General features: G+C 34.2%; 2 protein-coding genes across 3 annotated transcripts in view; one reads left to right on the top strand and one right to left on the bottom strand.

The window, feature by feature from the left end:
- LOC142973730 (uncharacterized) overlaps nucleotides 1-18,351 on the top strand; it is a 117,390-nt gene extending 99,039 nt beyond the window's left edge. For both annotated transcript variants that reach the window (XM_076115712.1, XM_076115713.1), the window contains exons 5-14: nucleotides 5,553-5,606; nucleotides 7,100-7,314; nucleotides 8,479-8,601; nucleotides 8,942-9,067; nucleotides 9,390-9,542; nucleotides 14,055-14,250; nucleotides 15,235-15,368; nucleotides 15,695-15,824; nucleotides 16,173-16,263; nucleotides 16,507-18,351. In XM_076115712.1, the coding sequence (XP_075971827.1) occupies nucleotides 5,553-5,606; nucleotides 7,100-7,314; nucleotides 8,479-8,601; nucleotides 8,942-9,067; nucleotides 9,390-9,542; nucleotides 14,055-14,250; nucleotides 15,235-15,368; nucleotides 15,695-15,824; nucleotides 16,173-16,263; nucleotides 16,507-16,636 (1,352 nt within the window). In that variant the 3' untranslated portion in view covers nucleotides 16,637-18,351. The remainder of the gene's footprint in view (nucleotides 1-5,552; nucleotides 5,607-7,099; nucleotides 7,315-8,478; nucleotides 8,602-8,941; nucleotides 9,068-9,389; nucleotides 9,543-14,054; nucleotides 14,251-15,234; nucleotides 15,369-15,694; nucleotides 15,825-16,172; nucleotides 16,264-16,506) is intronic.
- A 273-nt stretch (nucleotides 18,352-18,624) lies between these two features.
- PCID2 (PCI domain-containing protein 2) lies at nucleotides 18,625-21,947 on the bottom strand. Its single transcript, XM_076115714.1, has 3 exons — nucleotides 21,538-21,947; nucleotides 20,802-20,976; nucleotides 18,625-20,576 (listed from the first exon to the last, which is right to left on the bottom strand). Exons 1-3 carry the CDS (start codon nucleotides 21,751-21,753, stop codon nucleotides 19,732-19,734), a joined length of 1,236 nt encoding a protein of 411 aa, XP_075971829.1. The 5' UTR covers nucleotides 21,754-21,947; the 3' UTR covers nucleotides 18,625-19,731.
- Between the last annotated feature and the right edge of the window lie 1,756 nt (nucleotides 21,948-23,703).

Below are 23,703 nucleotides of genomic sequence, written 5' to 3'. Positions count from 1 at the left end.
GAGTAAACAAAGCTCCGTGTTCTTGCGGCGATAGGATAACCGCGACTACAAATCTTGAGGCTTTTCTTAGTTTATATTCAAACTAGCTGACTCGCGCAACTTCGCTTGCGTCACGTAAGACAGAATGAGTCAAAGTTTTCCCCGTTTTTGTAACATTTTTTACTGGTACTCTGCTCCTATTGGTCGTAGCGTGATGATGTATAGCCTTTCTCGATAAATGGGCTATCTAACACGGAATTAATTTTTAAAATCAGACCAGTAGTTCCTGAGATTAGCGCGTTCAAACAAACAAACTCTTCAGCTTTATAATATTAGTATAGATAGCAAATGTCCAATGGTTGTGGTTCTTTTTCATAAATTCCCCTGAATTTAATTTTCTTTCGTCCTGATTTTCCTTCTTTAGTTGTGATCATACATCAATATATATGATAAGAGCTTATCTCCTGCAAACAGTAGGTACTATATTAATTCAAAGGTACGTCTTCACCTCGCTATTTCTGTATGTCTCTCTGAAACTCATACATCAAATTCAAACCGTAATATCTAAAGTGCTAAGAATAGCAAACCTTTTTATCCACAAATCATGCGTATATTACATATCCCTTATGAATTAACACGCATTTATTTGCATTAGCACGCATTACAACACGACCGAGCACTTAAGCATTCGCACGCAAAAAATATATGTGTAGATAAATTTACGACCAATAGAAAGGATTTGCGTGAATATGAGATAAAAATGCGTGCGAGCGATGCGTGTAATTTCAAATCTCTCATTCATTGCTTGCGTTCCAACTGAAGCGTTCCATTTTGCTCAAATATCCTCGGTATTTGATGGGCAAGTATTCTCAACGATTTATGGATATCGGTACAATGTATGTTTTCTTTTTCATTGGTTAATCATTGGATACGGGGAATATTGATAATTTATTTGTTCAATCAATGATTTCTGGGAACATTAGACGCTATAACTTCGGATCTCCCACGGTTAAGGTAAAATTGAATGTTCTTGCCGGGAATGTGTTGTGAAGGGCGCAAATAAATTACGAAAATTGTAATAAAACTTTTGCACTTAACTCTGAAAAAGGTAACGTACATTATTATTGCATATAAAATCAATAAATAAATTGTCACGTTCGCCTAATAAAGAAAATAATGTTTGGTGAACTACAATTCTAACCAAAGATTGAAAAACTCTGAATAACGTCCAAACACATATTTAATATTGATAGTCAAGTTGAAAGCACTTCACAGTCCACTAATATAAAACTGCGTAGACAAAAAGGTTGTCGAAGTTTGCCAATTTAACTCACAATATCCTTTCGAGTGGAATCTCAAGATTTATTGACGTACGTGCCTGAGTCCGTGTTGACAAGTTTGGTCTCCAATAAGAACCGTTGAGAAGTTCTCAGTTATAAGTTTCCACGTGACTATTTCTGAAATAGAATGAGTACTGCTTTCAAGTTGCAGTTACGTTATTCTCTTTTTCGCTTCGAGTTGTGTAATTTTAGATCAAATACCGACACAAGGGAAAGCAAATAAGTTGAGAATTCCTTTAATTAAACTCCATAAAACTTATTGAAGAATTATAATAATAATTCATCTTTAGTAAGTATTGAGTAGCTTATCATTACAGAGGATCAAACAGACCGTATTTATTAGTACATCAATTTCTATCCAATATATACTAATACGCATACCTCATACGTATTACTAAATTCATTCATGATAAAGTTTGAGATTAAGAAACCCCACATATACCTTTACAGAGCTAATAAAGCGTGATATTGAATGAACATCAAAATACAATCCTTTCAAAAAGAACTACCTACGTTTTCCTCACACAATTCTCTCTCAATATGAGTCTTAGTTTATCTCAGTATGTAAGCTGTAGGAACATTGTACGTAATTGTTTTTTCCTGCAAGAGAGCGTTGCCCTGTAATTTAGTTTGGACATATTAACCATTAGTCAGTGGTGACGACCCCCGTGGGAAGAGTCACAGTTTCCGTAGGTTGTGTGAACTCGTGAAGCCTTAGCTGAGATTACGTACAGACATACAGTATAAAAGTAATGTTGTGTAGTATGCTATCATGTATACATGCCTTTTGTTTTAACGTTACATGTATTCTGTGTAATGTTCGCAGAAATAATGTTACATTCTTATTATTTCTAATAAACATAAGTACATATTATTTGTGTATTTATTCTTAACTCCTTATACATATAGGTGAATAAAGGTGGATTTAATGCCAAAGGCATTATCTAGCAGTCTACTTTTGCTTGATACACTGATAAAAAGGAGTTGATGATAATATTAGTCGGTTTGAATCGCAAATGTAAAGGTTCATAAATTAACAAATCAAAAGTTTAAATGAAAAACAATGGGACAAAAATTATTTTCAACGAAAATTTCACTCAATTTGTGTCAATTAGGCGTTTATTACGAAAATCAATCGACAATGAAACGCTGAATTCGTAATTATATAAGTTTCCGCAATGGATAATAATTATTATTGAACAAACCCCGTGTTGAGGGAAATATTATGAGAACTGCGTCATCATTTTAGCAAGTACCTGGCTTAGATTTCGCCTACGCCTGGAATAACCTGTTGCGTGTAATAACAGCCTATATTTATGAGGATTTAGTGTTACAATTCAAATCAGTTTAATTCGTTTTAGAGTTCTCACTTAAAACTCATGATGTCTTTTTTCATCAAATACAGCTTCACCTAAATCGATAAATATGGAAAAATAAGTCCGGATGTCATTACAACCATACCTGCCCATTAATTTAACAAGCAATTATATAACGCACTAGCTGACCCGCGCAACTTCGCTTGCGTCACCTAAGAGAATGGGTCAAAATTTTCCCCGTTTTTGTAACATTTTTCGTTGCTACTCCGCTTCTTATGACCGTAGCGTGATGTTATATAGCCTATAGCCTTCCTCGAAAAATGGGCTATCTAACACTGAAATAATTTTTCAAATCGGACCAGTAGTTCCTGAGATTAGCGCGTTCAAACAAACAAACAAACAAACTCTTCAGCTTTATTATATTGGTATAGATTACAAGTATTTTATGAGTTACAACAATTGCCCGAGTCTTAATCTACGTAGTTATTTACTTTTTAATTATAATAATATCTGATCTTATATAATAATCTTGATCTGATTATTCGTCCCTTCGATTTATTGTTTTGAGACTAATCATTGCATCTTATTCTTATGCATCTATATTTCTATATTTTATCTATCGAAAGTTTTCAACGAAGCTTGTCTGAATTATTGTTGCTATTTCAAATCGTAGTGAAAGTTATTCAAACAGCGCGAAAACACTTGCTCCTTTTCTAACTTTCTTCTACCAAATATTACACGAACTAAAAATAACCAACCATAAAGTATTAACCTCAAAACAACCTTGCTTTATGAATGCGAAGCCTTAAAGTTATTTATAGATTATAGCTCCGTTATTAGGAGTTCGGTAAAATGAGCCTGTAGCCAAAAATAATTCCATTGTAACCTCTATGAAAGGCGGTTCATTGTTAGGAATATTACACGTGGGTTTTACGTGCTAACGTTTATTACCATGCTTTGTTAGTATGATTGTGGTAGACAGAGACCAAAATACGTGATTAGAAAAAAACATATTTGGACTTATTCAGTCTCATCTGGTTGTATGTCTATGCTTCGACCAAATTATATGAAGGGCCGGACTTATCACTTACAGATTTACCTTCTAATAAATAAATCGAAGATATCTTCTAAGGGTTACATACATACATGGGTATATACTACAGCTACTTCTTAAAATTAATAATACTTTTCTAGTTTTCTTTCATCATCAATTATTTACTTCATCTACTTGTTTTCGCTGTTTTTTTAGTTGATTCTCTACTACTGTCGACTACCGACAACCGGCTAGCTATTGATAATTTTTACACGAAAATCGGTTAAAGTCCTCTACCAGGCATTTTATATATTATGTCAAACTCTCGATACTGGACAGTACGGACTGTAGAGAATTGCGCTACAGGTAAGTTTTATTTACTCCCTAATATGGTATCCAGTAAGGTACTGGTTCTGTATTAGCTGACGCAGTCGAATACATATTCAGAGGTAACGGTCGTTATTCTAATATGCTATTAAATATCTAGGTCTAACCAGTACATGGTTGGATTTAAATATTTACGAGGGTTTCTGTAACTGATTTCACCTTCAACCGAATATCTAACCAGGTCACTGAGGCCTCTATCTAGGAGTATCAAATGATAGACTATTCAGATTTATGCTTCGTAAAATAAGTGAGGTCAGGTGGCGAGAGCTCTCATTTATTATGTGGTTACGGTACCTTAAAGCTGCCTGTATAAAAAATTGTGACCTAGATTCAGTACTTTAGTAGGTGAACTACTGAAACGAGAGGAAAAGAAATGGTTTATACGAATGCAAAAGACTCTTCTTTCCAATAGTCTTTTTCCCAAAAGTGATGGCTGAATCAAAAGATGTATACATAAAATTATAAGAAACTAAACGACACTAACATTTTTAAAAGAATGTAACCCTTTGCCATTTAAAGGGCACGTCTAAACTCTGTTGAGTCGCTAATCATATCATTGATTTTATTACGGACGAACGAACTAGATATCTTTTGAAACCATATACCTGTATATCGCACAGCTGAGTTAAGCCTTCATATTGGATCAAACATTTGGCAAAGTTTTTCATCCAAATCCGGCAACCTAATTTATGAACACGTATCATTTATTTTACTTTCAACATTATACGGGAGCATTAATCAAATTGTTTATAGGCTTACGGGCGTCTATAAAAGGTATTCTACACCACACGCGTAGGAAGACTAAAGCTGTCGGTTTTACATCGTTTGCTGCTGGATTTGTAACGTTAGCTCGTATGAACAAGCTTTGTGCGATAAATTAAACATAAAATTGTATTAAGGTTCTTGGAAGCGTATACAATTTGCTCTTTGCAGATTAACAACGTGTTTTCCAAGTTTTTAAAGTTACTGCCTTGCAAATATAAGCGCCAGAATCATGACTAGTGATGATATAAACAAATCGTATTGTGTAATTTTTAAATAAGTTCATCCGTTACCGTTTTTGTAAAAAAGTCACTATATTGTAAAGATTTATCATTCATTTATAGAAACTGTACCAATAACCATGTCCGAGGGTAAACTTTTAATCGCTAATGTAATAATTCACTATACACGTCATTGTTGCGGTTATACTATAGGTTAGCTAAAGTCAAAATGACGCAATTATACATTGTTTATCTTAGTTAACCGTCCAGTCGCGGCTATAGCCGAGATAGATAGTAATTGATTAAAATCATACAACTCAAAATACTTTCCAACAAACATACTTTACCATACTCCGACTTGCTACTAACTACTACTTTAACTACTTTACTACTGTATTTACAGAAAAACCTATAATGTACTGTACCTATTGACAAACATTCGTGACTCAAAATTACTAGTAACACAGTCAAATTACCATTTCATTAGTAAACTAATGCCCAAATTGCATTGCAGCGGAGGCCGGCAAGAGTGACATGAGCAGCGAACACATGGAGTACCACCGGCTCGGTGAGTGCTCACTGGTTAATGCTGTTACCTCACAATTGTGTTAGCTAGACGTATGAGGAGCACGTGTGACTGCGTGTCTGTATGTACGTGTGTTTGTTTGACTATGTGTTGGTTTGAATGTGCGAGTGTGTTTGTGTGTGTATGTTTGTGTGTGCGTCTGGTATTCGCTTTTGCGCTTATAATTTGTACAATTACGTCAGTAAAGAGAATTGCTGATGCCTTGACGTACCAATTGGTCACAAAAAGCCTTACCTTTCCTTTAATTTCACAGTTTTAGAGTTGTTTAGTCGTGCATCGATATATATAAAAGTAATTATTAAATTTATTTATTTTTTGATTGTGAGTCTTTCAACATATGGATTGAAACATGAATAGCACTTAAAATATTTTACGGTCCACAAACTGAATTTTCCGATAAATTTATTGCACTTGTTCGAAAATCAGTTTAAATATTGAGTATCTATGTGGTTTCATCAATTCCCTTGTCAATAAGTTTTGCTCGGATACATGAATATTTAATTATGTTTCATGTTTTATATTCACTTCAGAACGCTTTCAACATGCTTTTAACGCACATCGTTGTAAACCGCTCTTACCGATAGTGAGAGTATGTAATATGAAAGTGTTTCATACATCAATATTATGTATTACTACAAGACTACAGTGTCTACAGTTTGTAAAATAGAGTTCCCCGCTGTGTTTATTAACGCCAATATACGAATAGGTTTTGATATACTTTTTAAGATTTTATGTTGGTAGTCTGAAATATTATGATGATAATTCAATTGATGAAAATAATTGTAGGCGATCGAGGACAACTACTTGAAATATTTGAGATACCATGGTTCACTAAAAATAAACATGCTTTTAATTTAAAAGTAACAATACAACAATGGCTGAGAATAGCAGTTAAAACGATTAAATAATCATTAATTACATTAAAGCTAAATCTTTAATTAGTTAACTCAAAAAACGTTTCCCGTACAATAAGCAAATTCGCAAAAAAGCTCTAATCTTGTGTCAAAGGCTCTAACACCATTATGTCTACACGAAGCCGCCTACTCGTTATCACAACCGTTATCACTGGTAGCGATAACGCGAGATAACTAGAATTACTTGCTAATAGCCGATAACAAAGGAATCCTTGTTTTATACAGTTTAAGCTTTGTACTAGTTTTTGTAAGGACTAAACGGTTATTTGTTGTTAAGTGTTAAAACGGTTATTTGGGTGCTCAGATTTATTCTAATAAAGATTTTTGATTTAGATGCGTATAAAAAGCTGGAATTATTGTCTGAAATACTTACTTTTTAATAATAGCATTAAAGTCTTTAGTGGCACTGATCATAATATCAATATTTAAGAACATCATCTTCTTTTCTAATTTATTTATTTAGAGAAGAAATATTGAAAAGGAATGTAGCCCGATCTTTTAAAATAGAATTTTCACCCGACATTTTTATGCAAAGCTAAACTATTTTCTTTATCCAATCAGATGCTGTCCAATCCAACGGCGAGCTGGTCTCCCGTCTCGAAGAACACGCGTCAGCTGACGCTGTAGGCGGCGAGAAGCCACGGGTACACGCGCAGGCGCAACTGGACGTACCTGCTGAAGGTGTACACCAGGTGCTGGTGCAGGACGGGTCGCATGTCAGTGTGCATGACGCTACCGTACCGACTACTGTCGCTAGCGAGGAAACTACTCCTAAGGTGGGTTGGAAACTAAATCAATGCATTTACATACATATGTACAGAACATCTCGCCTGTTATTCCCGAAGATGCAGGCAGAGTTGGGTAAAACACACCAAAGTTTCGCCATTACTAATGTTATTCCTTTATTATAGGGGTTGATCCCGTTGCTATACGAGTATACCGGGCACGCTACTAAAGTCCGGGCTGCTATTAAGATTTATTCTAATACTTTGTGTAAAAGACCTACACCTACTTTTCCCGACCCGGAAACCGAACCCGAGACTTCTTGATCATCGGTCGGAAACATGACTTGTGAAATGCGATAGAATCATAATTTTAAATTATATTAGACCACAATTACCACTTGATGTTAACATTTCCTGCTTTGTTTTTAACACAAAAAAACACGAACAAACTAATAACATATAATTTCGCTATCTACTACCTACATTGTGATAGATATAGCACATATGTACTCAAACTAAACAATCAATGGAAAGCAAACGTCTCGAAACGTCGTTCTCACTTCCTCTACATCGATCACTTTGAACCAATAACACTTACTCGGGGCGTCCCAAATAACAAACTAGAGCGGAATTTTTGCAGCTGCTTAAATTAAAACACATTTGTTACCATTCCTCTAGTTTTATTCCTTCTGAAGAAAACTTTCCTAAAAAAATTCGTAGTTTTAGATGAAAATGGGACTTTAGATTGTTATTAAAAGATTTTTTAAGGGATAAGAAAAACTGAAGCTAATATTGAAGCTGACGAAGTGTCTTAATAAAAAAGTTTTTTCCTTTCTTTGATCAGTAAATTATGGATTTTCATCTTTTGCTTATGTACTTTCTCTCGTATATTTACGTAGAAAAAATTCCGAGTGTCGTCTTTTTACATCTTTTTTGTAGAAATCATGATCTCTTTCATTGATTGATACGTATTATATAGACTTGTTTGTAGAAAAGTTAGTAGATTTATTTACGGTTGTGTTTATGACCCCTGAAAGTTACAATAAACTAGCTTTTTTGCGGATGGTAGTGTGTGGTTCTATCCTTGATATTACTTAATACCTTCTTATGGTATTTTCTGTGATTATACAAGTCAATGGCTCTTATATATCAACCTTTGTTTTCCCGAGCGTTCTTCACAGTACTTCTAACATAATTAATAATCTTTCACCCCAGGTATTCCATGGCGCAGCTCGCCTCGTGCAACCAGGCTCATCAACCAACAGCAATCCGACTAACACCCACACGGCCGCCCGTCGAGCCTTCAACGCTGACATCACTAAGGAAACCAAGAACAATGTAAGTAATTAAATACTCTCTTTTCGTATATTATGTCGTTAAAGAGTCCCTGCTGGTTTGCAGCGCGATATTTATGAATGAGAAATAGCGTTTTATAGCGTTTTGGTGGTAGTATTTGAGTACAAAGTGTCTTGAAATAGAAATGGTTCTTAAGTTCCTAGATCATTTTTGAGTCAATTCAAAGTCCAAAATTCCAGTCTTTGTCTTGCAAAAAATTGCTTGTGAACAACTTCTGCTATACTGATATATACAATTTTGAAGCGCGATGCGTCAACGCGGTGGTTGCTGAATCACTAATTCATAACTATGGTTCAAATTTTTAAAAAAGTTTTTTCTACAGATGGATCACTATGCCTCCTACACCGGTATCCAATACTCGCCACTGGATATGGCCGAGTATGTGTTCTGGACCGGTGACGAGCGAGGAGTCACTACTGCTATCGAAGACTTCCTTCAAGAGGGAATGGTATGAATTTACTTGATATAGAAACACTTTAGCAGCAATATAACACATTTTTTCAAAGCTTAAACTAGTATAAAATTTCCGCTTTGTATATTTGTAACGAAAACGGAAGCCTACCACATGGTTCGCTATCTGATTTAAATAGTCTTCTTAATTTGATGATGGTGGACTTTACAAACAAACAAACCAGGTACATAGTGAGATCAAAAACATCTACCTGCACAAATAATAGTTAATCCCACAAGTATTTTACACCACGGTAGGTTACTTTTTGACTTGTTTACTGGCAAAAGTCAATCAATATATTGATGAATGACTATTTCAGATGTCTAAAGAAGAAGCAATAGCGTTTCTTCAAGAGATCAAGTTCAACATCGACTACCTTCGCGCTCACTACTCGCAGAACTTGAAGGCGGCTGAGGAGAGCGCGCAGCAGGAGAAACTGAGGAGCATGCTTATTGAACAGGCTAATGCTAAGGTGAGGAAAGAAAGTGTTCTTGTTTAAAACAATTATTAACAATTGAAGACACTATTGTTGAGTTGTCGTGACTTGAAATCCATACTATAGTACAATGTTCATGACTACATGTATCTACAGAAATCAGAATATATTATTGAGGTGTACCAATATACACGAAGTCGGGTTGAAAACTTATGTGCCAGAAACTACACCAAATTACCCAAAAAAAATAAAAGACACTCGTATATATAAGTAGAAATGAGGCAAAAACTAGAAACTAAGTATTGTAAAATTATATTCCGCGTCGGTGGTATGAATATCGTAATGTTGACATAATTTCAAAAGGCGGTTGACCCCATTATTGAAAATGCACTATGCTACTGACCAAGCGAAGTGTAATAGATACTTCTCAAGGAGAGTAAAATATTCTGTGGTAAAACTCTATTGTTGGGGTAGTAAGTGTTGGTGACATAATTTTGTATACACTGTTCTACATTTCGTGACAGTCTAAAGAAGAATATACATATGTTATATCTTTATTTAACCCAATAATTAATGTAAATATTCAAATTAAAATGCGAGTCATCCTTTCCTCCAATAAAAAAATCGTGTCCCAAATTATCTCACCGGTAATCAGAGGGAACTTTATCAAAAAAATGTTCCGGAAAAACCAGTAACGAGTCGAAAAATAATCGAGTTATTTATTATTCCTTCCTTCGAGAGAACTTTGTACACGATTTAACATTCCTTTAAGATACGCGCCAAAACTCTAGGGAACTTTGTAGGCTTTAATTAAAGATTTAAAGGGGAATGTTGAATAATCTATGTTCTTGATAATCGAAGTTTAAAGTAGGTCAATTTGAACGTTATCTGCTGACCCGAATTTCTTAAATGGGTTGAGAATTACGGGTGCAGTGACAGTTTTATAGTTTAATCTGTTCCAATGATGGAAAGAATGGAGATAAGTGACTTCGACGAAGTTTGCTGCGTTCGATTCAATAAGGTTTTGCTGTCAGAGTTATTACTTAAGATTTGTTATTTTAAGAATTCCTCTGGAGTTTGTTAGATTTTATAATAGAATATTTTGTGACCTACCTTATGTATTTACCTATAGATAATAAGGTGACATACATTTATTGTAACTTTTAAATATTTTTGGGAATTCCCAATGATGATTGGTGATTATGAGAAGTGTGAAGTTACTCACTTATTTTTTACTAATAGGTATGTAGAACATATTGGACAAAATAAAATCTAATCTAATAAAAACGGCCTTTGGCCTTTCAAACATTTATACTTAGTCGAGATTTGGTAACTATTGTCTATACTTCTATAGTGAATCTAGCACAATGATGCTTTGTGATTGGTCCCCTTCATACAAAACCCTCCACATATTGTAACACATTTATAAGAAACGTGAAGCTCAACATCGTAATTAAACGTCAGTCAACATGTCGCCTTTCATTGTAATGGAACATTCTAGAACGAAACAGTTCTAAGACAAATTGTTCAGTTTCGTTCCGGACTAGGTCACAAGTAACGAAATTGGTTTAAAACTTTTAGATTTACACTCAAGTTGGGAATTTCACTTCATTTCGTTTGAATTCCTTAATGTAAGTTAGTAGTTAAGTTGTTATTCTGAATTCATGAGGTGGCAGTTGTAGAATATAGGTACAGTAGTATTTAATATGAGTACATACATTTATTTGATTTTTGTACTCATTTTATGAGCCTATCTAGGCTACAGAATCACTTTCGTTCTAAGATTTGTTAATTTATATATTTGAATTCATAGATTTGTTAAGTTGAGAATCAGTTGGAAATAAACATTAAAACAAGAAAACTATTAATTTTTAATGAAAGAACAAATTATACAATCAAAACATTAAAGAGTACCATTACCATTAAAAGCCCTCTACGGTTTAAAAGTCCTCAACCGCAACCTTAAACTTGCTACGACCGTAGCTCGCGGCTACGATTTATTTACGAAGCGTAGCACAGTGAATAGCAAATCAAATGGCACAAAATGTGCAAATGCGGAAATTACGCGAACTGAATTTTTATACAGAACTTTTTAAAGAATTTTTACTATTATCACTTCTTTCTCTTATTTTCTCATCTTTTGATATTAGGTGGTAAAAATCAAAACCGATTTTCATACATTTCTAGTTACGAGAATATTTTTTTTTAATCATCAACAATTTGCGTCCTCTCAAGAAAGCATACACACATAGTTTGACAGACACATTGCCTTCCTTATTTCCTCGCAGTCGGGTAAGAAGAAACTTTACAAAATACGGAAAGTTCTTTCAGTAAATAAATGATTTACCTTTCAAACAATACGCCGATACTTTATTCACGTACGCCAAATAACGTTTTATGAACTACCGTAAATATATACTCGGTATTAAGAGAAATTCATTAGGTTTCATACCTTTCGTAATGATGTTTGTTTATAGTCTGCCGTTGGTGGTTATGTAGGTTTGTGGTGTTAATATGTACGTAAAATATTTATGATTGTTGTGATATAAAAGGTGAAGCTCATTAGGTCGATAATAATGTTGTTTACTAACATTCGGTCATTATAGTCACTAGTTATTTATAGTCAATAGAATAAATATTTAATACTAATATACAGGGTGTGGCGTAAATAATGGATAATCTTTTACCAGCGGATGGGCGACAACCCAACTGATCTAAATATCAAAATTTACCTCTGGCACAAGTATCATAGTTTTTGAGATTTTGGCCATTTTGTGTGTTTTTTAAAAAAGCGATTTACGCTCGTTCTTTTTGATGCTGTGATCACAATTTAAGGCATTTTTTAAATCTGTTTTTTGCAAATAAATCCTGAATAGATGTGCTATTGAATCTACAATCTTGTTTTGTTATTACTACTTGTTTTTTATTTAAATTATGCATTCAAAGTTAAATTTTATAATCTTTCACAACTTTAGTGCAACTTTGAGCACTTGTGGTGAAAAAAAATGTATGGTGGCTTTACTGCCCACGCCATAAATAATTTCAAAATTTTATTAAAATTCTAAATTGGTATAACATGCAGCATTAATACCGATTATTGTCAAAATATTACAACGAACTTAAATTATTAACACTTTTGCCGGTCGACTAATTTTATTTTATCAGCGCGTTTAAGCTAAGTTTGCTTTCAAATATTCATGTTTATAGGGTTATTACACTATTAAAGATTATTTAGATGATAAAAAAGCTTGGAATTGTGCTGCTTCTACCAAGTCTTTTTCAAAATAATGTATTACAATTTGATGAAAAATGATTTTTTGTCAACAGAGTAGTTTTCTTTAGATTTCTAATTATCTTTATTATTTGAATAGTATTTATGTTTTGTATTTCTTTTTTTTTTTCAACACTGCACACAAGTGCTCAAAGTTGAACAAAAGTGTTGAAAAATTATAAAATTTAACTTTGAATGCATAGTTTAAATAAATGACAAGTAGTAATAACAAAACAAGATATTAGGTTCAATAGCACATTAATTTAGGAGTTAAATACAAAAAATTTTGGCCATTATGTGTGTTTAAGAAAGCGATTTACGCTCGTACTTTTTGGTGCTGTGATCACAAATTAAGACTTTTTTTAAATCCGTGTTTTGCAATTAAATCATGAATAGATGTGCTATGGAATCTAGAACGCGCTTAGCGTGAAAAAATTAAATTATTCGACCGGCAAAAGTGTTAATAATTTAAGTTCTTTGTAATATTTTGTCAATAATCGGTATTATTGCTGCATGTTATACCAATTTAGAATTCTAATAAAATTTTGAAATTATTTATGGCGTGGGCAGTAAAGCCACCATACATTTTTTTTTCACCACAAGTGCTCAAAGTTGCACAAATTTTGTGAAAGATTATAAAATTCAACTTTGAATGCATAATTTAAATAAAAAACAAGTAGTAATAACAAAACAAGATTGTAGATTCAATAGCACATCTATTCAGGATTTATTTGCAAAAAACGGATTTTAAAAAAGCCTTAAATTGTGATCACAGCATTAAAAAAAACGAGCTTAAATCGCTTTTTTAAAAAACACACAAAATGGCCAAAATCTCAAAAACTATGATACTTGTGCCAGAGGTAAATTTTGATATTTAGATCAGTTGGGTGGTCGCCCATCCGCTGGTAAAGGATTATCCATTATTTACGCCACACCCTGTATAATTATGAACAATTTCTTTTCAAATCGGGAATAACGTAGCATATCAGAAAATATTAATTTATGAGATTTTTTTGAGAAAATTTTTCTCCTATTAATGTAATCTGTATATATTTTGTAATTCTTTCATATGTATTTTTTTTATTTACCCTGGTTCTCTGTCCCACTGCGGAGCAAAGGCCTCTCCCTTGAACTCACTTTTATAAGAATCCGTTAATAAATATTCTAGTATACAAAAACTTTCTATAAATATAATACGAATAATATCATAACAAAGACAAAGTAAAGCTATATCCAAATCCTTTAATTCATCATTGCAAATGTTTTTTTGTCCCCAGGAGTATCAATACCGCAGTCCAGCATTGCAATCGTTCCCGTTCGGCAACAGTCCCGACATCATCAGAAGCCTCGCGTCCAAGAGCTGGGAGTTGAGCAACAACCTCTCTCCCGTACCTTCACTGCCGGTCTCCAGTGACCTTCGACCAGAACCCGTCAAGAGGACTTACGATCCTATGCTGCAGACTAATATTATTGGTAAGTATTTGCGTTCCAGAACTGTTAATTAATGTAAGGTTAGGTTATTTTTGATTATGTATGTATAATTTTGGCCTTTGATGAATTGCAACTAAGCAGATCAGATAAAGATATATATTTTTTTAAACTTTATGTACAAAGGTGCATACAGGCGGACTTTATGATATTGGGTCGAATATGTATGTAAATGATCGGTTTGTTGCGTCGAGACAGGCATTGACGGGCATTATAAAAATGTATCCTAAAATAAACTTAACAGCATCTGTGAGATTTGCGTTGTTAAATTTATACTTCTTTAAAAAATCTAATATAATATACCTACCTAAGTACATATTGTTTTCTTTTCAACACCGGTTGTGATGTGACCTAGTTACCGACAAAGACTTTAAAAACATAAGGTTGTAAATAAACTCTAACCTTTTACAAGACCTAAATATACATACAAAACCAACTGTCCATTCATGTTCCATATACACTCAAAATGTACCTACGTCTAATATTAGTCGGTGTATAACCCTTAAAGACTCTGGAGGGCTGTCGCCTCGTTGACTTGATATAATTAGGTCCCCCGAGTGTCGAGAGGGTCAAAAGAGCTTCAATGAATATAATAACGTGACCTGCCTACGTTGAATACAATGAGTTAGGAATTTATATTTATAATTGTAGTAAAATTTATGAACTAACTAGCAATCATGGACGACACCTGGGTCCAGCATTCAATACTCGGCTTGAAGCCAAGATCGGAAATCTAGAATCCGCGATACTGTGATTCTTATTTCAATTTTCTTTTGTGTCGGTTCCAAATGTTCCAATGTGTTTGCTTTTTTACTTCTACGTATCCGAGCATAAACTGGTGCCAGTTTTTCTCCAAATCTGTTAAGCCGTTTGGCGTAGGGTATTAAAATTCAAACTAACTTCGTAGCCATCGAATTATCTGTAACTGTTAATTATTCCTACATAACGTAATTTTTGTTCTTATTACAGGTACATCGGACTACGACCGCGACGGTCAAATCATCACTGAGGAGGAGTATGAAGAGATGATGGACAAACTGAAGGCGGCCGACACTCTCTACACCGAGTATACTCTTGAGGAAATCATTTACCAGCTCGCTAAGGTCAGTAAAAGATCCAGAAGACAGGACCTACTTTCCGAGTGCACAGAAAATTCGACCTTACAAAAAACATCCATTCTTTAATTTACTTCAAAACTTATACTTATAAAATTAAATATCATTAAAAAAAACTTTGAAGACTGAGATAGTTTTAAAACAATTAAGCGAGCCTTACTTATTGTTTTAAATAGAGATGGAATTGAAGAAAGAATATTAAGAATTAATAGAACAAGTATTTTATCAAGGAGCGCAGTAGGTTATACCTATACTCAGAAAATCCTTTCAAATGGAACCAGTATATCTTATTAATTTGTGTCAAACTATTTCAGATGATGTTCTCCCAGTCTCTGTCCCGTGACCCTGCCTCTGCCCGCGCCGCCACCCAACGTTTCATGGCTTTCTTGGAACTGGAGGCTGAGAGGGGACAACTGTCGCGCACTATTGAGAAGAAAGTACTGGGTATGTTCACATTCTAGTCTATAGTATTTTTTTAAAGCTTTAAGATTTCGATTATCTGGTTTTTTAAAGGTAAGTGTTTAATATCTTATTGAGGACCGAAGTCACCGACCCGCCGACCTGCGCCGAGACATATTAAAGTAAAATGCGTGTTCGCGTTAATTCCCGTATCTTATTATATATTAAACTTTAGTGTGTCTTAGATATCTTAATGTAACGTTATGTGTATGGGAACAATTACGTGCATAGATTCAAGATCTGTCATTGTTTCTAATTGGTTCAGCTAGATATAGTTAGATGTCGTGATGATCATGAACTGATATTATAAAAATGTGGTTATTTTCTTTCTAGATGTGATGATTGCTGCTCTGACGGACACTATTGGCGACCACCCCGAGCTTCTGCAGTCACATGATGCCGTTGGAGTTAACCCTGCTAACCGGTAACTTCCTCGCACCATGAAATAATATAGAATGTTAGAAAGTTCATATGTAACGGCTAAATTCAATAACGTACGATCAACAAGTGATAAATCACAGCTTGGTAACTAGGTAGTTTATCTTAGCTTTGACTATCTTGCGATGTTCAAAGAAATCTGTCGTAATTCAGGAGACTGGAGAGTTTTTTTTTTCATTATGTAAGTCCTTTACCAAAAATTACTAAAATTATTGTTCTTTTTTCCCAGACTTATGCGCCAATTCTTCGAGGCCAGTGCATCCGAACCAAGCATGTCCCGAGCTATCCTCGCTGCATACAAAGACGAATTACTGAGAGGCCCACCACAGCACAAATACGCATTCCCCGAGAGAAACTAAACTGATACAGAACAAATACTATAACTACGAAGGTACCACACCTTTACTTTATAAAGGTTTTGGACTCAAGCCAAATTTGAATTATACGGAACATTAATTTTAAGCCAAAACCCTTTTATTGTAACGCTAGATATATTTTCGAAAGGCCAAAAGTACAAACGACATGATTAATTTTAATTCGCGTTTGAATCTCACCCTATGATAATCGCACGCCATCTACTGGCGAAAGTTTGAACTAAGATTGCAATCTCTAATAGGAATTATTTAGCTTATGTATTCTCGTGTCATATCTTCGTAGTTATTGTCAGTCACATAGTACCTATGTATTAATTAATCTATGTACTAGGTGTTTCTTTAATATCTCAAATGTAGGTATTTTCCATGTTTAGTTATAACTACTGTCTTGTATCCGTTGATGTTCTTCATAAATATAAAGGAACACCTTTGATCTCTTATACATTAATGGAAATATATAATTTCTGCTTATATAGTACCTAACATAGTGAGGTACATAACAATTTATAAGGAGTACCTATATTTTACGGAGTATTTCAATCCCAATTTTAAAAGATCTCTATTTATTCGAAGGTTGACTTAAAGTTGGCTGGAAATTACTACATGTATAAGGAAGTAAGATCATTAAAATTTAAATGTTATTAAATGTAAGGCCTATGTATAGGCGTATTTAAGATGGCAACACTTTCGTTTGAGATCTTAGTCTAAAAGACTAGTTATGTTCCGTACCTGATGTTTATTTCTTTTGTAAATAACGTATGTAGTTGGAAATAACTCTTCATTGTGTATGTACCCCAAGAGACTTACAACAGTATCATAAACATCAATTAACAAAATCTATATAAATGCAAAATTGTTAGCTTTGCGTGTAAGACATTCTCGTTTAGCTTGTTTTATTAGTAGATGAATATAAGTGCTAAATGTAAGATAATATTGAAATATATTGAATAGTTAGTCAAATATTTCTTCATATTTTTCTACCAAATCTTCTAATGTGATGTACGATTTTGTGTTGTCGTATTGGAAAATTGTCTTCCTTTAGAAAGAATACGAGCTTAAATGCATCAAAGATCTGTAGGAAATGCATATCAATGTTTTATAACATATCTTGAGATCACTCATAAAACTATAATCATAAAAAACTTCGTTTGGAAAACATTCTAGATAGCAGATTTGAAATTGAACATTAGTAAGCTCGTGAGACGGAGATACCAAATTTAATTGTAATTTATTTACAAAAATCAATCTGTGTATTTTAAATCGGTAATAAGGTAGGTACCGTTTTACCCTTCGGGTACGGAACCCCAAAATTGTTTTTGAACTTATCGGCCAGTGGTGCCACCTATCCATTCGACTTTAAAAATACATTTCTCTCATTTAGATTTTTTACTTGCGAAAAATAAAATATATCATTAGCTATTCATACAAATTGTAGTTAGCTAACAACACAAAATTGTACATTACACACTTTTATCGTCTCAACTGCATAACAAACCTTACCTATATATGTATAAGTAAATGTATAAATAGATTAGAACCGTGTCTTTCTATTTAGAAATCACAAACATGTTTTTAACTGTAAGACTTAACCATTATATTCGGCATTGTTGGTAATGCTATGTTAGTGATCGCAAAATTTATTATATTTATATTATTCTTTGAAAATATATTGTGGATTTAATAAAAAATGTTTTAATGTCTACTATTATTTAATTTCAGTTATCCTAAATCATATTTTTCACAGAGATTGTTATTATTGTAAGTTGTAAACTTGTTGTGAAGACAAATCTTGAGTAGAAAGATCTCTTCCTAATATCTAGCAAGTCTAATGCTTAATTATTGTCCTACAACCTACACGCTTAGTTTGCTGCAAGAAATAAAAGGAAATAATTATTCTGGGAAATTATGGTAATATAAAGCTTAAAGAGACACTGCACTCAGATTTGGATCAAATAATTGTATAAAAATACAAATTTAAGAGTTTAAAAAAGTGTATTCGCCGTTTAAGGATACTTATCCATACATTTAATGTACGTAATATTCATTACACTACACGTATAACGATTATGAGTATAATGTTAAAAAAAATATCAGCTGAAGTGAACATTTTAACTATAGCTTGACTCTCTACAATGTGTCTTGATGTGAAAATAACTTGTAATTAACTGTGTTATGCGCATTCCGGGTAATAAGTGCGCGATAGACCGGTAGTACGTTAAATGCGATTTTGATATTCTTCTTCTTATCGTATGGTTAGTGGTCAACCTAGTGTCAAAGTTGTTCAAGCCGCCCGAAGACCCTTGACATGGCTTAACGACTGTTATCTTTGATATAATATGTCAACACAACCACTCTGCGCTTCGACATATGCCTTGAAAACATCGCACTACTGCTCTCTGTTTCTCACGCATAATATTCAGTTGAGAGTAGTCCAAGCAGGGTTCTCGGAAACTTTGGTTAAAATTTATATTCACTTCAGCCTTACATATATCTTATACATAATTGGCATTAGATAGTTGAACAGTCTATTAAAATACATATTTAATGCTTAAAAAAAAGTGAACAAACACTTTAAACACCAAGCAGGGGTCCTCTTACTATTGTCCACATGCAATTTTAACAGATTTGGCATGCTATGGTGTAGTATTAAGATGCTTTATACATTTTCAGTATAAAATCTGATGGTAAATTCATAAAATCTGGCCTCATTAAAATAGTGAGCAGAATACCTAGTTTATTTCTATGACTATGTTTAATTAAAATTGAGACAAAAAATTATTCAGAAACTACATAGTCGAAAATCTTTCCTACAGGTTTTCAAGTATCTGACTAGTTACCCAATAACAGAATAAAATCTGATATATGATTACAATCTATGGTTTTTATAAAATGGATCCTGGGTTAAACTATGAGAATTGCAACTACATTTTATCATAGTTCTAATTTTTCCTATTATTGAATAGAAGTCAGACCATGATATTCTTATCCATTATTTTCCATAAAATAGGTATTATAACCACGGTTCTAAAAGCACCATTTCTAGTGGGACAAGTTGTTTAAAAATAGTTTACAAATATCACTTAAACTATCGTAATATCGTAACTAGAGAGTGGCGGAAATGCGTTCTTCTTACTCACAACTAACATTTGATGTTGGTACGATATGTATCCTTTGATAATATTGTGATATATTAAATGAGCAGCGATACACTGCGTCTCATCTGCGTCAACATCTCCCTCACCCATCATTTGCAACGCTGCTTGGAACTTCTTAATATCAATCTGATGAGACTTTGCAGCATCCGTTTGTATCTGCCTCTCATTTATACAAACTTTCCTAAACAAATTTCTCCTAGCAATAATCTTTAGCTTCTCAACTATTAAATAAATACCCGCTTTTTTAAAGAAGCTGTTGTGTTCTTTCATCACTTGGTCTATTCCTCTGAGATTACCTTCTTTAACTGCAGAAACAAGTTCCCAGAATTCCATGAGATCGTACTTTTCTAGTAAACGTCTTGCAGGCATTAGCCCCAAAAGCATTTTAACTGGTACTAAGTAAGTGAGAATCCTTTGCTTGTTCTTCACACTGTCCTTGTGACATTTTTCGAAAGCAAATGTCAAATATTCGTCAGCTGACCGATAGTCAGAATCAAACATTGATTTACGTCCAACAAAATATCTGTATGTAACTTGTTGAGCAATAGGGAATTGATCTTTGAAGGGTGAGGAGTCAATAGCTCTGATTAATGGCTTGCAGAGTTGAATCTTGTCTATCCGGAAGTACACTTTGAGCAGCTGGTTTACAAGGTTTAGCATTCCAAGTTTCTTGGTATCAGCGTCAGAAGCTCTGTTGTCGGCTGCACATACTCTGAAGCACGCCAGTAGACTCTCTGCAGCATTTTCTAAGATCTTGCCACGAGTTTGTGCTGAAAAAGATAGAATTATCGATGTAAATAATAATTTAAAATATTCTTAACATGGATTACTAAAAGTATTATAATTATGATTGTTTTTCATTTTCTTAATATGTTGATATTTCAATAATTTTAAAAGATAATAATAATAGAAAAAGTACAAAAGTTGCAACTTGTTTTGATTATAACTAGGAAAGTGGTACTAGATTATTTCATAAACAAACAAATAATACTTACGTGTAGCAGAAACTGCATCAGCTTTTTGAGCGACCAGTCTAAGGTCCAAGCATACAGTGTACATGAGTGGCAGACCCCAATTAACCTCCTTCTGTGCTTGGAGTAACTTCACAACACAGGCCACGCAGTCACTCTGACGGTTAAATGCTTCTACATAGTTCTTGGCAAAGAGAGCCTGGAAAGTAAAGATAAATATTATGTAAGAAGTAGAAAAACCATAATAAAACCCTGTTCACAAGGGCAGTATAAAACTGTGCAAGTAAGGCTTGAATAGTTAATACTACTACTGCAGAGTTCTCATAATAATGAATTATCACTTCATGTAATCATCTAGCAAGAAAATAATAGAGATAAAGTTCTTCAATATCCCTTTTTAGCATCAATTCACATCCTTTAAAATGAAGTGCCTTATGCAATTCAAATTTGAGTTTAAGTGTAAACAAATATAAGGTGTAATAGCTTATTAAGTTGCCCTGTCATAGACAAAATAAAGCTCAATTTAAATTATTGCTTCTGCTAAACAGCCACATCAAAGTTGATTGCTATGAATGTGTCCACTGCAGTTGTCATCATCAGATCGAGTATGTGTTTGGACAGCCATCTTAACACCCTGTATTAGGACACCTATTTTATTACCATCTACGCCTTTCTCTTCGGACGCATTATGGTCAGGTGCTATACAGTATCTATCGATATATAAGTACTCTTTCATAACCAAAACAATAACAAAACGTACTTTGACACATAACAAGTGGGTTATAATAATATCGTCCAACGGAGAGACACAATTGCCTTCTACGAGAGTGGCGATGTCACTCGAAGCACTCAGGTTCTTGTTAAGAACGTGTTCATCCCTCAAAGACAACAATCGCGACAGTATCGTGCCCTGTGCAGTTCTATACACGCGTTCAACGAACTGTATGTATTGGTTCAAAGTGCCGGTTGTCGTCATCTTTGAAAGGCTCAGTCACTAGTTGAAAATAATTTAAGCATGCAATACAGAGCGCAGTGATCGCTATATAATTTATAAGGGAAATTATTTAGTACTATCAGCTGTATAAATACAAACAAAACTATCCCAATCAATAAACTTGATCAGGCGAGTGACTGACAAGAGTGACAATGACAACTATCAACTATGACAAATTGACAGGACAAGACAGACAGTCAGTGTTGGCTTTTATGAAAAGAAAAACTCCCTTCACCACATAACCAAAGCACCGTTCAAGTTTGACAGCTACTAGAAAAAGCCATATCGATGTGATTCATTCTCGTAAAAAAATTAGAGAGATGTTTATTACAAATTATATTAAAAAATTTACTGTACTGATAACGGAAACTACACAATGTTCACAGGTGAACATTACTACCAGATTTTAAGCAAAAAAAATTGTTGACAACCCACAGCATGTCTTTTTTTTATAAATTCGTAATTGAAACTTAGGCTTTTGGCCTATTGCTATCATTATCTATTAAATTATACCTATGTATCAACCTACCTATGCAGCTATGTAGCCAGCCCCAAAGCATTGAACAAAGTGACGACTCTTGGTGATGAGTGGGCTAATATGCAATAAAAATGACTTACTTTTATACATAGCAAGTGACCGATGATAATTTCATCCAACGGAGACACGCAGTTAACTGACACAAATCTTATGATATTATTTGAACACAAATTCTTGTTATAAACATGTTCGTCATTCTCTCTCTCATCGAATGGTTAGTGGTCAACCTAATGTCAAAGTTGTTCAAGCCGCCCGAAGGCCTTTGACATGGCTTAACGACTGTTATCTTAATAGACAACAACCGGGACCGACTTTTAACGTGCCCTCCGAAGCACGGAGACGCCCAGTTCAAATACCACTATGCGGTCACCCATCTATGGAATGACCGCGCCAAGGTTAGCTTAACCCACAGATCGTTTACTGAACGGTGAGCGCAACTAGCTATGGGCGCAAATGTTCGTCATTAATATTTAACAAACGCGCCAGTGCCACCCCTTGTCCCGTCCTGTACGTACGTTCAACCAGTTGAATATACTGGGATAAAGTACCATACGCTGACATTTTGCATACAAGAGTGTTACGAATAAGCATTTATTGACATAAGTATTTCAACACCAATTTTCACTTTTTTCAAAAGCTACAGTACTTTCTTATCTCAAGGTAATTAAGATTCGTCGGCTGTTTTGGCACGGGAAATTAATGGCAAACCAATAATCAATAAATCATAATTCAGGGTTGCCACCTAACGTGACTGCACATTTGTGCAAGTCTAGACTTGCAGATGAATGTAATGCAATGTAAGCCTGTTTTACATGGTAGCTGATTCTAGGCGAGTAGGTACAATCGACTGCCGAGAAATGAAGAACAATTTGTTCTGAGTAAGTTACCTATATACAGTGAACATTTTGAATAAATAGTACCTCTACAATCGTGTAAATAAATAATATGTTTATTGTGTAATAAGAGAGTACTCGAATGATAGTGAGAAAGTTAGCGCCAATAAAATAAGTGGATACTTAATCACGGTTATAGCTAAGTAACAAAAGCCAGCGCAGGTCGATCTTTCAGGTTAAGCTACGCTTGTCTCGTGTACTCGGAAGCGTGGTTGGTCACCCATCTACTGACCAACCACGCTTCCGAGTTCCTCTGTGTTTTCGGAAGGCACCTAAATCGGGGTCAAGACAGAAAGATCTTTGACAGCCATCATCACAAATTCACGGACAAATTTTAATAATCTCGCGTGTATCGTGCTATAAGTTATAACCCAGGTAACTGGATAGTGAACGTCCAATAGGCGTCGCTCCATGTAAAACACTGGTATCCAGCATCCGAGGGGACAGGAAGCCGACTTCAACATAGTTAGATTAAAGGCTGATGATGACGACTTTAATCAT

This window comes from Anticarsia gemmatalis, chromosome 6 (assembly GCF_050436995.1).
Source record: "Anticarsia gemmatalis isolate Benzon Research Colony breed Stoneville strain chromosome 6, ilAntGemm2 primary, whole genome shotgun sequence".
Lineage (NCBI taxonomy): Eukaryota > Metazoa > Arthropoda > Insecta > Lepidoptera > Erebidae > Anticarsia > Anticarsia gemmatalis.
The sequence above is the reverse complement of the archived record's forward strand: the minus strand, read 5'-3'. Positions and strand labels throughout refer to the sequence as shown.

What these genes read in the sequence shown, in the direction of transcription:
- PCID2 (XM_076115714.1), bottom strand. Translation starts at nt 21,753, where the DNA reads ATGACGACAACCGGCACTTTGAACCAATACATACAGTTCGTTGAACGC. An exon ending in CCCACTTGTTATGTGTCAAA is followed by an intron (nt 20,977 to 21,537) that starts GTACGTTTTGTT and finishes TTTACTTTCCAG; the next exon opens with GCTCTCTTTGCCAAGAACTA. An exon ending in TGATGCAGTTTCTGCTACAC is followed by an intron (nt 20,577 to 20,801) that starts GTAAGTATTATT and finishes TATCTTTTTCAG; the next exon opens with CACAAACTCGTGGCAAGATC.